This window comes from Rattus rattus, chromosome 3 (genome assembly GCF_011064425.1).
Source record: "Rattus rattus isolate New Zealand chromosome 3, Rrattus_CSIRO_v1, whole genome shotgun sequence".
Taxonomy (NCBI): Eukaryota; Metazoa; Chordata; class Mammalia; order Rodentia; family Muridae; genus Rattus; species Rattus rattus.
The window spans coordinates 601,070-618,649 of record NC_046156.1 but is presented as its reverse complement, the minus strand read 5'-3'; the positions used below and the strand labels follow the sequence as shown (position 1 = coordinate 618,649).

At 39.5% G+C, this 17,580-nt stretch overlaps 1 protein-coding gene across 1 annotated transcript; it reads left to right on the top strand.

Moving 5' to 3' along the window:
- Positions 1 to 660: 660 nt before the first annotated feature.
- Positions 661 to 1,976, top strand: Prr9 (proline rich 9). The gene is made up of 2 exons (XM_032897076.1): positions 661 to 696; positions 1,204 to 1,976. The coding sequence occupies exon 2, from the start codon at positions 1,223 to 1,225 to the stop codon at positions 1,571 to 1,573; it is 351 nt and encodes a 116-aa protein (XP_032752967.1). The 5' UTR covers positions 661 to 696; positions 1,204 to 1,222; the 3' UTR covers positions 1,574 to 1,976.
- The last annotated feature ends 15,604 nt before the right edge of the window (positions 1,977 to 17,580 follow it).

Below are 17,580 nucleotides of genomic sequence, written 5' to 3'. Positions count from 1 at the left end.
TCACCATGGCTCAAGAGCAAGAAATTGTTCTAGTTTTCCTCGGGACTTTTATACAGGAAAAAAAAAATCATTTTGCCTAGGACACTGTAGATCTTCAGCTCAGAATCCCAAAGCAAGCTATATTTCGTGGGTCGGCATCTACCTCAACATGTAGAACCATCCCTTGAGTTAGCCTAGACAAAGTGTATGGAAGGGTTTTATGCTTCATGTAGGAATATCCAGTGGAAATGTATGAAATAAGCCATATAAGTTCTTAACTCGGACAGACCCCAGGCCTCAGGCATAGATTCTTCCTCACAGCAAACACAAGATGAGCAAGGTTGATCTTATCTCTTACCACATCCTGAAACAGTATGAGGAGCCAAGGGACTTCAGCCCTGGTTTAACAGACAGATAACATTTTATGAACATTCTTTTTCTGCTGCCTCTAATGAAAGAGTTCTGTGTGGAGCCCCTCCCTGCTGAGGTCTGGTGAGAACCCAGAGGCCAAAATGCAGGCTGATTACCAGGCATCTCAAGCAGTGACTCAAACCATTTGTGATTTTAGATGAAGCTTGTTGCGGTGACTCCACAATTAGGACTTTAGCCCACGTGGCCCATCAGTCCTTCAGGAGGCCATACCAAGCACTGTATAAAAGTCCCCACCATCCTAGACTCCACAGTCCACATCCTTCATTGAATCTCATTGAAGATCAGGTAAGCATCCCCCCCCACTCTCTCTCTCCCTCCCTCCCTCTCCCTCTCCCTCTCCCTCTCCTTCTCCCTCTCCCTCTCCCTCTCCCTCTTCTGTGATTCCCCTTCCTCAAGTCCCTGATGTTCCATCTTTGAGAGACCACCGCTGTTCTATTCCTATCCAAGACTGTAATTCCTTCTATTGTTTTTAGACAGCTTGTCATTCCTGGGTGCATTTTAGCTATCTCATTTATTCTCTTTTGTACCTGATTTTTTTAAAAAAAAAATTATTAGTTAGATTTTGTGGAAGGACTAGACGAAAGTCCAAGAGAATAGGAGAATACTTTATTCTTATAAACAAGTGTCAAGGGGATCTAAGACAAGGATATTTGTATAAAGGGATAAAAATCAGACTCGAAGTTAATTATCTTCCCCATCCCACTCTCAATCCTTCACACTAATGCAAACCTTTCTAACTCACAGCCTTGGTGTTTTAATGTAAAATGTCTCAAATTCTCGGTTTGATTTTAGACTCTTCAAATCATCTGAGATGTCTTTCAATGATCAACAGTGCAAGCAACCATGTGTGCCGCCCCCATGTCTTCAAAAGACACAAGAAAAGTGCCAGGCACAAGCTGAGGAGGTGTGTGTCCCATCATGTCAGGACCCCTGCCAAGATAAATGTCCACAACAAGCTCAGGAGACATGTGGTCCTCAGTGCCAGGAGTTAAGCCAAGGAAACTGCCCACAACAAGGCCAAGATCCATGTCCACCACCAAGCCAAGACCAGTGCCTTCCTCAGTGTGCAGACCCATGCCAGGAGCTAGCACAAACAAAATGTGTGGAGGAGTTCCCACAGAGGGCACTGGAGAAGTGTTCATCCCAGAGCAAGGGAAAATAACTGCTCAAAGCCATCTGGAGTCAAGAAGAAAATCCAACCCCAGTCCTTCTCCTGTGGGTATCTCTGTATAAGGTACCATCTTGTCTCCTGACTTCCTCAATATCCCAGGACTTGGTCTGTACCTCTGAAGATAATTCGTTGTATTTTATTAACTTCTGTGAATACGTGTTCTCAGCAGCTGGCAGACGGTCAAGAGTATAAGAGTGCTGTAGTCATCAAGGCAGACCACCAAAGCCTAAATCAGCTCTCCTGGGGAAAACCTCACTCAGCCCTTGATACATAATGGCCAAAGATGCCACCGTCCATCTTTCAGAGAGCAGGGCTCTGTTTCAAGCCTCAAGAGAATCTTAATTTAACAGCTTTATGGTGAGCATCACCACTACAACGGGTATTAAGAAGAAGTTGGTGATATTACAGAATCAAAAATAGTTTAATTTTCTTTCTGCATCCTAACCAAAACAAAAAAAAAAGGCCTGACATTGTAATGTGATCTGTGCTTTGTAAAATTCAAACAAAATGTTTTAAAAGACTGAATTCAGACAGCTAATAAGAAACATAAGTTGGGATCGTTAGATCTTTGTCAGTCTTCATGCTTCATAGATGATCTGCTTTGGACCATTTGGTTTGAGAGGGCTTTGGCTACTGTGTCTGATCTTTAGTTGGTGTTTGTGTGATAAGAGCTGGCTTGTCTCCAGCTTCCTTGCCTTTTTCCCTTGGTGAAAGAAAAATATATAATAAAGCTCTTCCTAAGGCTGATTTCTGGTGTGATATGTGTCCTTTCCTTACCTCAGCTGTCTCTCTGGGAATTCTATTCTCCTTTTGGAAGTAAATCTGTGGAAAGAACCAAAACATACCTCAGATGTGCAAGACAGCAGCAGAAAGATCTCCCTTGGATCACAAAGAGCAGCCCACACAACCTCTTCAGACTCATGTGCACACACTTCACATATTAGAAAATCCTGCAAAAGCTGACACCGTCCCATACTGAAAACCTCAGGCCCAGGTTCCTTCCAGAATAGTCTACCACCTCTTTGGCATGGTTTCCACATGGATGAACTGAAATGGAAGGAGGGAAATTGTGTGGAAGAGGGACCCCAAGTAAACCCATGGATAGCTACAAATAGCAGAGAGAAGAAAGATGCCTCTGAAATTAGTACAATGTGCAGACCAAAATTGTTTCTCCTGCCATTTGGCCAGATTTCAGTAAAGCTCATCTAGGTGACCTGGTTGTATTCTGGTGCTCCTCCACCTAAGTTTACAGCTATGAACATGTGTATAAGGGCCAACAAAGTGCTCCACTGGCATGAGTGAGCCAAAGGCTACCTCCTCCTTTCTTCATGAATGCCCTGACCAGGCCTGTGGGGTCAATGTGTCAAAACTTGGCCTCAGGATAGAATAGGACCTTTAACCCATCCCCTACCTTCTCCCTCCATAGTCCTGAGAGGAGATGGAAGGCCATTTGGAGAACAAGTTTAATTTGTTTAACTTAACCGAGGGCTTCCTGGTACATGGATCATACTGATCTCTTAAATTTAGAGATTTTTCTTGGAAAAGTAAGAAATATAGTAGAATTTGAGGAAATATTTCAAGAGGCAATGTGGAATCATATGCAGATGATTTAGCCCATGTCCTGAGCTTTGTGCATTCTCAACAAGATCCTCACAACACCTTCAGGGAGTTTGGCTACACTCTATTAAGGAGAATATTTGACCTTACATAGGGCCCTGTAATTCAGAATGCTAATTGGTCATTCTGAATCCTGAGCATAGCTTTTATTGGCATGACAAATATTCATGTGACACTCAGGGAGGTTCTTAGGAACTGTCTTCTCAATTATCTATCATCTTCATAAGCAGTATCCAGTCATTTTCCAAATGCCAGGTACTCTGCCAGTTACTGGAAAGATGGTAAGGCAAGATGTCAGTATCCCTGTCCAGAGCGAGAGCTGTCTTTTGCTGCCATTTAATCTCAAAGTTCCCTCGATCTCTCAAGTCCCTCAACATCTCCAGATGCTTGAGTTAAAGTTCTTTTGCCCCACTGGCTAGCTGAATAGCTTTTTCTCACCCTCTTTCCACACTGAAAATATTCCATTAAACCCCAGGGCCTAGTTGGTTCACGAATGAATCCCGTAAAAGATCCCCCAAATCCAATCATTGACATGTCTACTGAACTGATAAATCTCACTGCTTCGTCTCTTGCTTGGCTCAAGTAAAGCAAAGGTCTTTGTCCACGAACACTAAAGGCACCCATTGCAATCCAAAATCAGATACCTAGACCTGGAGAGGAAGTACAGAGCTAATGAGCAGGGATGGTCCAACCACATCAGATATAAAAAGAACTTGGTGATTATAGGGGAGGCCTCCATGGATGGGAAGGGCACTAGGCTGCAGATTGAAGATAGGAAAGCAGATGCCAAGCAGCTGGAAAAGCCTTCATCTAGCTGTCATAGGAAGCTATACACAATCTTGAGCTCACAGAGCTCTGATCCAGGTGTCACAATCCATGCTCACAAAGCCTGAAAGCCAGGAGGACAGCTAGGATCAACCATATGAAAACCAGATTGGCTCAGATGACTGCATGTGTGCTGAAGACATTCAGAGGAGAAAATGCATTACCAAAGAGATTCCCAGTAGTGGGATTTCTAGGTGGTAGTTAACTGAGTATGTGGCAGTAGTGGGCCTGTGGGAAAAAAGTTCAAGGAAGGATGATGTGTATTTAATTATTGTTCAAAAGAGCTATGGAGAGTCATATCACCACCACCAGTGTGTTGAACCTGGCTCCAAAAAGCTACAGTGGCATGAAAAAGAAATGTTGGTAGAGCAACTGGGAAGACAGTCAACCAGAAATTTGAAATATATTTGGTAAAAATTTTAATTAAAAAAGAAAAGAAGGAAGGAAGCAGGATAGTTGTCCTAAAATACTTTAAGAGCTTTAAACAGAGATTTTTATTAAGTAGAAAAGAAGAAAGTTGGAACCTACAGGCAGAAACTATAAACTGTGGTTCTGTTTTTAAAACTTTCTTATATCAGAAGCTGCCATGATGCTGTCCCCAAGAATTGGAAATGCACAAGAAAGCAGGTGAGAGGCAAACTTTCCCAGTGTTTCTAACTCTCAGCCTTATCTAGCTGTCTGGGCAGAACTGGGACAGGAGCAAGGGTTCTCCCTAGACACATGGGATCCAAAACCCCTGACCCTGAGCCGAAGAGGCAGAAAGGCCATTGACATCCAGATGGCTTTCTGAGGGTCTACGTTCCTTGGGACCAACAGAATATGTGATTCCATCCTTAAAGCCAAAAATTAGGGCAAGTAAATAGTAAGGAGTAGCTCACTCATATTTAAGGTTCTCTGATATGTTTAAGGAGCCAAGGTGTCAGTCTTAAGTACATTGTAACAATTCCTGGATGATCTCTAAATCTAATCTTCCAGCTAGGCTGTTTCTCCCATTTCCTCTTTTTATATCCTTACCTTTTTGCTATCCAGACAAGTGCTAATATGGCCAACTTGTTTTTTTTTCTACCTGACAACTCTTCACAGTCTCCTTTCTGCCTGCACCTGCTTTTCTCTGACTCACTTTCACTACTTTTGTGTTGACCAATCTATGAGATCTTTCCTTGTGTCTCTTGGCTCCATTTTTGAGACTTATTTTCTAAGGATAAAGAAAGCATACAAGGGAGGTCATTTCCCTGCCTCTTGGGCTCCACATTGCGATGCCCATCCCGGGGATTTGTGCTACAGCTTCCTAATACTTGTGCATAAACAACTTGTATCTTGACAGCTCAAGAGCTTTAGATGTCTCCTGGAGCTTAATACAATCTTTACCTGACTTCATAGGGCTAGGAACCTGAAGTTCATTATATCCTCATAATTGGTCAACCAACAGAACCTCTGGGGCAGAGGCAAAGAGAACACTAGCCTCTGGAATCCCCTTAATCTTACCGATGAAGTGATCTACTTATCTTGGTATATCTAGGAATTTCCAGATTATCACACTGAAAATTCTGCACCCTGGGAACATACCCAGTTTCGGACAAATTGTGTCATTGTTCTGCCTCAGAATGTATCTGCACACAGAGACATGATGCTTAGTGTTGTACATATACAGAAAGCAAGTAAGGTTGTCCATACTGGAGCAATTTATAATAGCAAGACTTTTCTGGAAAACTGAAGAGTCAAATACCTGTCCCTTTCATAAACACAGTTACTATGATTTGGTAGGGAGCTAGATTAGCAGGCACATGCCAAGGTTATTACTATATAAACCTAAACAACAGGACCTGGCCCAGACAGTTGGGATACTGGGGCACACTGTCCCACAGTCCCCATTGCCATTAGGTTAGATTTTACCACTAATGCTCTTCTTTCTCTCCTACAAACACCTGCCTTACACCTAGAGCTGTCTGCAGGACAATGTAGGCTGACTGCCAAGGTTTCCTCCTCTACACCTTCCATATCTCCCCTTTTTGCAGCCTGCCTTATAGCTTACCTGTTCTTTGAAAGCTTTAAAAAAGCTTTTCTTTTTTCCCAACAGCACCACCTAATGATCAGATACACTTAGCCCTCTTCTAGACACATTATATGCAGTATGATTCTGAATAGGCTTGTTCACGAACAATAAGCCAGTCAGTCATATGGAATGGACAGCAAATGTTGGTACCAGGAAAAGAGAAGCTGCAAAAATTTCTGCAGGATACATGCTCCTACAGGACCTGTTCCTGATGCTGTGTTTGCTGGTTGGCACTGACCAACTTTTACTCTTTCAAATAAAAGGACCTAAAGGGTGAGGTCTTTGAGCACAACGACATGTGAACCAGGATTGAAAATGCTTCAAACAAATTATCGGGCCTGTTATGTTTTTGCCATCATTGAGACTATGCAAGGAGAAGCCAAGTGTCTGTCTGAAAGGGTTTTAGGAATTGGGGGCTAGATTTCTTTTCAATATTTCAATTGTCATTATACATTTTCACCTAAATTCCTCACAGTTGCTCTGAGATTTTGTTTCTTTCTAAATGAAATAAAACAGCTTTGGCTGACCAGTCACTAAAAGAATGCCCATAATCCAAAAACACAGCATGAGCTTCTCAAGCCTATAGCACAAAAGCAACAAGTAGGAACTGTCATTCACTGATTGCTTCTACTTTCTTACTAAGTCACAGCATGGAAGACAGAACTTCTCTCCAGTACTCTGAAAAAAGCTGCCTTAAGTGGTTAGTGAAATGGACTACTCTATTAGAGTCTCAGGTTTCTATGTTGTACACCGTAGTAACAAAAATATTTCAGTATGACAAAGAAGCATAGGAAAATACTGCTTATCCCACTGTCTATCTGAGAAATAAAAATTTACAAAACAAAACCAAAAAAACAAACAAACCCACCAACCACACATAGTGGAACACAGCCTACTGCCCTGGAAGCCTGAAATTAAAGGGCAGAATGCCAGAGTTGATGCGGCTGTGGGAGTACAAACTGGAGCAACCATTTTGGAAATTCTTTATGAGTAATTAGTACAGCCAAATATATACATAGCCAGTGACTATAGTGACTACAGAGCTATGGGTCCTGGATGTGGTGACCCAAAGCTTATACAGGATAATCATTCTAATGTGACTTGTAGTAGGTAAAGGTTGGAAACACCTCAAATTTCTACCAAGGAATAAATAAATAGACCAATGTAAATGAATGTCTACTGCACGAAGCAATGTGGGTGATTATTACAAATGGTCAAGAAAATAAGACGCATTTAAGACTTATTTTAGTATGAACCATAAAGTATCCTTATCTATTGAAGGCAAATCTGTCTATATCAGCACAGACAATCTATCCTGATACTTTACCCAGTGAAAGGAGATTTTAGACTATTTAAAACACGGCAGAGACTTAGGAATCAGAGTACCTGGGTTCAAATCCCAGTTTTCTCAATATCTGTGACACTTTGAGTAAGTCTTTATTTGAGCCTCATATTCTTGTTTATAAAGTGGTCATAACAATATGGCCTGCTCCTTTTGCTTGGTATAAAAAGTAAGGAACCACGGAATAGTCCAGGTGACGAGAAGATAAAAAAGTTCATGTATAAAAAAACAAACTCTTTGAGGGGAAATTACACACACACACACACACACACACACACACACACACACACACACGGAATACAAAGATAGAATTTGACCAAAATTTATAAAAGTTGGGTTGTATATACAAGAGTCAATTCCCACAAGATTTTGTTCTAAAATTAAGACAATTTATTAAATATTTTAAGGTATAAAACTATTATTATAATTACATATGTAAAATACCGCTCTAGTTAACAGTATGAGAGCAGATTACAGGAAACAGGCTAAAAGGACAGGAGACACTATTGTTTTACCCAAGTTTCTAGAACAATGACTGCATAGCATCAGCCACCACCTGATGAACTGGAGCAGATGAAGTGATAGATTTGATGGTGACCAGGAAAATAAGTTGACCAGGAACTCAGTTTTTAGTACATTCTTGTTGAGATGCTTATAACACCTGAGCAAATAGAGAAGCTGTTCAGAGTCAGAAGCTCCGGTGTGAGGAAGTGGAGACATAGGAATCTACCCTTGGTTCCTTTGATTACATAAGTAGCATACAAATTGTAAGGTGATGGCATCACCATCAGCTGAATATAGAGTATGAAGAGAACTGAACACCATGCGCCTGAGACCATGCTCCTAGAAACTTCCAACATGCCACCAAATCCAAACAATATTGTTGATACTATGAAGTGCAAGCTGACAGACGCCTGATATAGTTGTTTCCTGAGAGGGTCTGCCAGAGCATAACAAATACAGAGGCGAATGCTCGCAGACACCATTGAACTAATAACTGGGTCCCAGTGGAGGAGTTAGAGAAAGGATTGAAGGAGTTGAAGGGGTTTGCAGCCCTATAAGAACAACAATACCAAACAACCAGAGCTCCAAGGGACTAAACCACCATCAAAAGAGTGCTCATGGACAGACCCAAGTCTTCAGCTGCATATGTAGCCAATGATGGCCTTGCTGGGCATCAAAGGGAGTAGAAGCTCTTGGTTCTGCCAAGGCTTGACACCCCATGTAGGGGAGTGTCAGGGCAAGGAGGTGGGAAGAAGTGGGTAGGTGGGTAGGGGAACACCCTCATAGAAGAAAGGGGAGGGAGGATGGGATCGGCGGTTTATGGATGGGAAACTGGGACAGGGGATAACATTTGAAATATAAATAAAAAGAAATCCAATAAAAAACAATAGGAAAAGATTTTAAAAAAAGTTCATTTAAGCATCTGTATTAGGAGTGATAAGTACTACTCCAGAGGACCTAATCTGAGTATAATGCACCTTTGGGTAACTCCTTCTGCCAAGCAAATGTATGCTTTCAGTCAGATCTGAGCTCTTGTCACAGTCAGGCAAAATATGCAAGTACCAGTTCAGACCAGAGCTCAATATTTTGTGAGTCTGGGGACATACTGGGATGTAGTCAGGGTCAATGTCAGAGAGATGATGATGGGTACATTTTGTTTCGATCATGGTGATGGTGATGATGATGAAAATGAAGACAAGATGTAATCATATTAGAGGAATGCTATTTGAATGAGAATGTCCCCTAAAGCCTCATGTATTTGAACACTGTGTCCTCAGTTGGTGGTGGTGTTTGGGAGGAAGGGAGTCAGATATAGCCTTGTTAGAGGAAGTATATCACTGTAGGTGGACTTTAAGAGTTTAAAGACTCATTACATTCCCAGTTGCTCTCTCTGATTTTTGCCTGTGGTTCAAAATGTGAGGTCTCAGCTCATTGCTCTTGCTTCCATGACTCTCTACCATGATAGTAACATACTCTTATCCCTCTGGCATCATAAGCCCAGACAGTCACTTCTTCCTATAAGTTGCTATAGTCAGGGAGTTTTGTTGCAGCCACAGAAAAGTAATGAATATGGGAGAGAAGAACGAATATTCTCAGGCATAAATCTGCCAACAGACATTCTCTGATCATATTACTTTTTATTAATAATATTAGAAGAACATACCTATTTATAGCTTAGTTATTGTATTCCTATTTATTTAACCATCCTTTCATGGTGTGAATGAGGATTAAAAAAAATAGCAAAAAGCTCCAATGTTCTAGTTTGGACTGCTAGGTGAATTCTAGAGTACTTTTAGAGAGGTAAATATTAGAAACTCAGATATTTATGCTCAGAAATATATGTGTATATATACTTGAGAGTTGCTATCACACAGAAGATATTAGAGATAAGAGAGGGGCTCACATAACCAAGATCAAGGAAAAGAGGGCCCCAATAAGAACAGGATACTTTTGTTTCTCAGAGCGGAATGGCAGAGTAAGAATCTATACAAGAAACATGGAGTAAAGAGAGCTAAAAGGATAGGGAGAAAAGCTAGGCGTCCAAAAAGGAAGGATAACCAATAGACTCAAGCAATTTTAATAGGACAGTAAGTGAAGCATGACCAGAACATTTTAAGTGGCAGCTCAGGAGATAGATTAGAACAGAATAGGGTGAGGTTCTATAGAGAGGAGCTGAGGGAATGTCTGGATTCACCAGGACTGGTTTGCTACCTAGAGACAACCTGGACTAGACTCACCTGAGGACATAAGAGGCTGTAATGAAGGATGTCTTGCTATAGAATTCTGGGTGTGGGTATGCTGGTGGGGAAAAAGCAAGGTTGAGCACATGCTTCCCAACATCAGCAAAGAAGCCAAGGCTGAAGTCCAGACTTACATTTATAAGGCTTCTATGGGTGGACCTGGACTACTCATATGAGCGCCATGCCCCAGTTACAGAAGTAGCCACACCTGAGCCTTTAATGGCACAGAGGCTGAATCAAGTGCAAATGGTTGAATCAAGTCCAAATGGCAAATGCTCTTTAGGTCAGGAAGGATTCCATATGTGGCAACTCCTCATAGTTCATTTCACTCATATCTGCCTCTGTGGCTCTACTGTGTTCATGTGGAGTAGGAAGCAACTCTTCCATATTGTTCTGTAGAATCCTACATACATGATGCTTGCCAACAACATTCTCGCACACCATGTGCCACAAGCATGTGCATGTACACTCAGAACCAGTACAATGACTGGATAATGAGACCAAGTCTCCCTTGCCCTCCTTGAATCAGGCCAAGAACGTAGAATGTGTGGGCCACAGATTTCATCTATGTTGAATCAAGTCCCCCTTTCTGATGACTGAGTGATTACCATCAGGAATTCTCTTCAATGCTGGCAAATGTGTCATAGCCAAGCTCAGGAAGGTTTCAAGATAAAGAGGTAGCTATCCTTGCCTTCTATACAATAGAAAGACCCAAAGCTGACCCTAAGGTCCTGTTTGAGGAGCAAGGAAAAGCTCCAACTCAGAAGACATCCCAAATACTAATACCCCCACAAGACTTGATGTCATCTATCCCATCCATACTCACCATCACTCATTTCAAACTCTATGTTTTATTGCATAAAATATCAATAAAATAAAAATATTGGCTCACTAGTCCATACTGAAACTAACACCTCAGTCCTCAAATGACAAATGTGTTTTTCTAGTTATTTATTGACTCTTCGGCTTGAGGTAAAAATAGGGCCAAAACATTGACTCTGGACTCTAGTACTTAGATAATTACAGCTTAATTTATCTATCGTTTAAAACTATCACACAAATTTATCTTGAACCAATTTCAAATGCAGAAATTTTGGGCTCAGGAGTACAGCAGGGAGGTGGGAGGGACTAGGGATGTCGAGGGTCACACACCCCTGGAAAAGACCTGATGAAGCCACCACACTTCCCAATTCTGCTCCCCTTCCCCAACTCTGCAGACTAGGAATAAAAGACCTGAGAGGTGGCTCAGTAGGGTTGACTCATGGAAAGGGCTGAAAGAGGCGGCCTTGACAAAGAGCTTTTAACATGTTGTAAGAACTTGTCAGGTGAGAGGCAACAATAGAACCAGCTGGTAATTATCAATACTTCGGCTAGACCCTCCAGTTGACAAACACCCTTCAGTGCGTGTATCCCTAGATGCTGTTAAAGATAAAGGTAGGTGAGTATCACTAACTACTCAGTCCACCCCTTCAAGTTATGTTAAAGATCACTCTATTTCACACTACAGAATGGTAGTGAATCTGTGAAAATAAAAAATATTGGCAGCTAAATACAAAGGTGATTACTCATCAAACTGGCACGATGTGTCCAATCATCTATTCTTTCACTCAATAAGCATGTAATGGAATATTTGGCTTGGGATTCATCCAGGTCCTAGAAGTTCTGAAAATAATAACACAGTTCTCCTCTCCTTTTACATCATTAGAGCTCACTAAGAGAGGAATATACAGAAACAGAAAAAAAAAAGAAAAAAAAAGAAATGACAACGTTCTAAAAGAAAAAAAATGTCATAGCAATGTTTACTGCTTAAAAGACAGCATCAGTTAGCCTTTGCTTCATGGTAATATACATTCTGTGCTCTCAGGGTTATGATTTATAAATAAAAATTTTATTTTTTTCAAATAGAAAATTGAATGCTAAAGTTTAAACTCTCAATTACTTTCTGATTTATAAATTTTATAACATCAAAATTCAGAGAAATTACTCCAAGCCCAAAAGTACAACTTGAATCCTTTAGTTGTAGAATTAAGACAAATGTTTGGAAAGATGGAAATATTTTCATGTGAACCGAATCTTTGAAATGAAAAACAAATGATGTACTTTCACAAAGGATTTCAGGTAGAGTTCCAAGAGAGTAGGTCCCATCCTCCATTGATCATTCATGAAAGCACTTATCTGGGAAAATTCTGCCCTTTGGAAATTTAGTTAACACAACTCCATGATGCCTGTTTTTACAAGGAGGCTGACACTGGAGACAGTACGGTGGAGACCACTTGCATTTCTTCAGTAAAGGAGTGCTGAGACAAGCCAGCCAGAGCCTAGAAGAAGGTTTTGGGTTTTTGTTTTCTTTGGTTGTTGTCTTAGGTTTTTGTTTGGTTGTTTGTTTGTTTTTCTTTTGTTTCAGTAACTAAGCAACCCTTTCAGGATATTTTTTTAAGGACACAATTATCAACTAATGCTGTAAGACAGAAGACTCAGCCAAAGATTTATGTAAAGTTCCTAACTAAAGAAAACCCAGCCTTCTCTGTGGGTGGCCCCAAAGCCTAGCTCTATTCATAGGCAGATAGACTTCCTTCTTGATTAGAGCCCTGGTTTGTCTTCTTCATTTCCATGTTTGATTATCAACCTAGCCACCAACTAAGCAAATAGCCACAATAAGTAACAACTGTCTACAGTGTTCCAGGTACAAATCTGAGAGGGGAACTTCTTATTCACAGAGGCTAGAAGGTTCAGCCAAAAGAATAGTGATTACCACAACCAGTACTTTTGTGCACCTGTAGTGTGCCATCTCATTCAAGCCACACAAGAGCTGCTTCTTTGATTTTTTTTAACCAACACATCACATGCATTTATTTAAGATGTAATGTCAAGTGTTAAAATTGTCATGATTAAGTCTTAACTGCACTAAGAAAATGTAGTCATTTACGTACCTTTAAAGTTCTTCCCGCCAGATGTGTCTATCCTTCCAAAGACTCGATGTGCCAGGGTTGGGGGATACCCAGGGGTCCCACACATGCTCAAAGGACAAGGGGAGAAGGAATGGGGGCAGAGTTGTAGGACCAGGAGAGGGACAGTGAACAAGATATAAAGTGAATATGTAAAAAAATTAAAAAAAATACATTTAAAAAGTTATTCCCTCCAAAAACTGAGCTTTTCCACCACCACACGCCATACTTCCAAATAGTTCTCTTTTTGGAGGACTTTCAATTAATTAGTGACCTGCTTTGGAGACACTGAAAGACTCCTTTTCCTAAATAAAAATTAACCTTGACAAATTATATATCACATAGGTCTCTTTACTTTCAACCCAAAATGCAAATGCCATACAGAATAAATTTAACTTATTATACCACAGTAAAAACTGTCTGCCCTGAAAAGTATGATGGATATAATCTGTTATCTTTCAGTTAATAAGCATTATTTTTATCATTTATTTAAAACAAAAAATAAACCCTACAAACAACATGCCACACTACTTTAGTACTTCCTGACTCAGGCATATGGACTAGTTCCCATTTCTACCTCTACCATATCCCCCTCTTATGTAAGTGGATGGAATTTTTAACTCTTCAATATGAAGTTTGCATTTGAATGATTGGCCTTTTGCATACATTTAAATTTTAGGTTAAAATCAATGACTAGTGTGGAAAAAGATCTATGATGATAGATGATAGGGAGCCTTGACATTCTATTCAAGCTTTATTATTTGTTCCTCCTGTTTAAGCAATGCATATTCAATTGCTGTGAGCTGCCTCATCTAGAAGTTAGGCCACTGTGGTACAGACCTAGTGAAGATAGGCAACCATGTTTTGAACCCAAGTATGTTGGCTCTCAGTTGTTTCTACTAAACACTGGGCAACATAGTCTGAAGAAGTTACCATTCTGCCCTTTTAACTTCTATCTGCAGGACAAATTAAGACACAGTAAGAATGGGTTTTTGGATTTAGGTCAGTGGAATAACCATAATAAGGTCACTGTAAGACTAAGTAAGAAAAGGCATCAATGAAGAACGTGCCTTGAACAACCATGTGTTGAGTGGGAATTTTATGTAGGTCATGGTGAAAACTGTGATAAGCTATTCCTGTATAGGCCCCTATACTCTTGATGGACACTCAATACGCCTCTCTAAAGTTATGCTAACAGATGTTTCTTAGTAGGGAAAATGCCTCCCTCAAGAAAGCCAATATCCCACAATGGATTCAAATTTTCTTTTTGCTGTAGCCATATTAGAAAAATGCCCGATTTAATCATGAAGAACACTTGAGACAAATTCATGTTAAAGAACACTCTAAACTACTGAGTAATGGTCCTTAACACAGTCAAGGATGTCACAAATAAACAAAGTCTAAGAAACTGCCACAGTCTAAGAAAGGCTGGCAATTAACCCATTGTCTTAAATGGATTGCTGAAACTCAAGAAGAACAACAGGAAAAACCTAGTTGACTTCAAACAAAATATTGGCATTAGTTCACAGTAATGTGTATTTTTAAAATAAATCTTTTAAATTATTTATCTTTTTTATGTGTATGTGTGCGTGGTTATGTGAGCTTATGTGTGCCCCCATGTCCTATGCATGCAGTATCCTGCAGAGCAGAAGCCAGCTTCAGATCCCTTAAAACCAGAGTTACAAATAATTTGAAACCTTCATGTGGGTGTTGGGAGTCCAAGTCTGGTCCTCTGGAAGAATAGTCAGTTCTCTTATCTCCTAAGCTATTTCTCACAAAAATGCATATTGAATTTGATTCCAGGGCATGACAAAGTTGCCATGGTAATATAAGGTATTAGCAATAGGAAAACTATGATATACAAAAATACGCTCAACTCTACTGTAATTCTAAAACTATTGTAAAATTTAAAATTATTTTACACTTGATTAATGATAAAGAACTTCTGTGTGTATAGATAGGAAAGAATTAGCGATCAATATATGATATTTCCCAAATTAAGTAATGAATATAAGTGGACTGAAATTAAAGGACAATAGACTTTATTTGTAGAAACAGCAAAATGACAATAGAAATAGCAAATGATAAGAGGAAGAAAATATTTCTATGTCAACTGTGGTTCCTCATGCACAGTAGCATTCGATATACCAGTGTTATAAAAAACTAAAAATATGAACACAAGAAAAGACAAAGATTAATGGAGCAGGAAAGGCAACTTGGGGAGGGGCCATAAGAATGTCTGATTTAGAATAACTAATAAATAATCTAGCCAAAATGTGGAGAAACTCTTTAACATTTCAGACTAATTTTCCTTTAATCCCAAATGTAATGGTTAAAACCTTTGGACCTAAGAGATGTCCCCATGGTTATGAATACTTTCAGGTCTTGCAGAGGACCCAGCTTTGATGCCCAGTACTCACAAATGGTGGCTCACAATCATCTGTAATTCTAGTTTCAGGGGATCCAGTGCCCTCTTCTGGGCTCCACGGCTACCAGGCATACACATAATACACATATGTACATGCAGGTAAAACCTACATATTAAGTAAATAAATGCATTAAAAATAGCAATCTTAAAATTAAACATTGCTAAAAGATAGGTAATTTAAACTTAAGAGTTTCTACGTGAGGAAAGATAATCACTAACAAGAAAAACACAATTTATATGTCTAGAGATATAACATAATTGTATAGCACAGTACAGGAGGTAGGGAGAAGCTTCAGTGCCAAGAGTACTTGCTATGTAAGTGTGAGTAGATGAATTCAAATCCCTAGGACCCACATAAAGAGCAAGGCAGAGCTGTGTATGCATCTATAATCCCAGGACTTGGGTCAGGGACCACAAATGGGAGGATTACTGCTTCCCAGAAGGTCACCAGCCTAGTTTCTCTTGCAGAAGATCCAGGTTTGGTACCCAACACCCATATCAAGCAGTCAACAGCCACCTGGAACTCTAGTGCCAGGGAATACAGTATTCTTTTCTGGTTCCCATGGCAACTGCATTCATGAAGTACAAATATGGACAAACAGAAACGGAAACATGAACAGACAGATAAACAGACAGATAATAAATCTCTTAAAAAGACTAAGATAGAGAATGATAGAACAAGACACTCTGGCCTTCATACACTCAGATACACCACACAACACATTAAAAAAGATCTAGGGATTAAAAACATATTTACAACACATAAGACAAGCAGTAGAGTAATATCCCCAGTGTATCAAAAAAAAAAAAACTAATAGTAAATCGAAAGCAAGAAAAAGTAGTCAGTGAAAATTCATAAATGTACTAAAAGTTAATACCAATAAAGATGCAAAAACTGTTAATCATTAGGAATCAGAAAAAATATATTAAAGCAACAATCTGGCTTTATCCAGTTGACAAACAACACAATGAAAGGTGTTGACAAAGGCATGTGGAAATAATACTCTTATACAATGCTTGTGGGAGTCTAAACTGGGACATTCTTTTAGAGGATACATTTGTAAGGATAACAGCAACAATAATGATGATGATAGTCCAGGGATTTAGCTTGCTATGGGTCAGAGCACGACCTACGTGTTTACTAGGAATTAACCCCCTTTTGTTTCATAGCAACTCTGTAAAGGAAGAGTGGCTGTCATCCCACATTCACCAGGGAGGAATTCCTCACCCTGAGACACCTTTAAGGCCAGCCAGCCAGCAGGTGGCAGCGGTGGAATCTAATTCTAAGTGGAATGATTCCACACTGTCCTTGCTGGAACACAAAATAGGATATATGTATACTGAACTCGGTACCTACTTCTAGGAAATTGCAATAAGAAAACAATTAAGGGTCTGAAGATGGCTCAAAAGGTAAAGGTGCCTGCTGGCAGGCATGAAGAACTTAGTTCAAAAGAGAGGAGAGAACCACCACCCCAAAGTTATTTTTTGACTTCCACAAGTATGTTCAAACATATAAATGCACAAAAATAAATAGGTGAAATAAAAGTAAAGAAAAAAGGTGAAGAAAACAACTGATGTTTATTTATTAGAGCAAGTATGCAACACAGTAAGGGGAAAGTAATCACATGAACTATTAGAAGAGCATTGATTAAATATTGTATTTGTAGAATACACTAGTATTTGGCCATTGAAAAAACTATAGATAATATGATATCGCATTGTTAAATGAAAAAATATGTCTTAAAATAATAAATATGGAATTATATATATTAATGATGAAATATTACCAATGCAATCTAGCCTTAAAATTGTTTCTCTTTGATGGTGCCTATATCTTATAAATGTTCTAAACAAAAATTGCTTTTTTAATCAAAAGTTAGATATTTTATTTGTTTTTTAGATAAATGAAAATAAGTTAGAAAGCATGCTTTGATGGTGGGAGTTTCTACATTAGTTCATTTTTTAGTTAAAAAACTAAAAATTAAATATATTCATGTTCTAAATTTTAAAATGTATATCCATCATGGAATTGCTAACTCAAGTT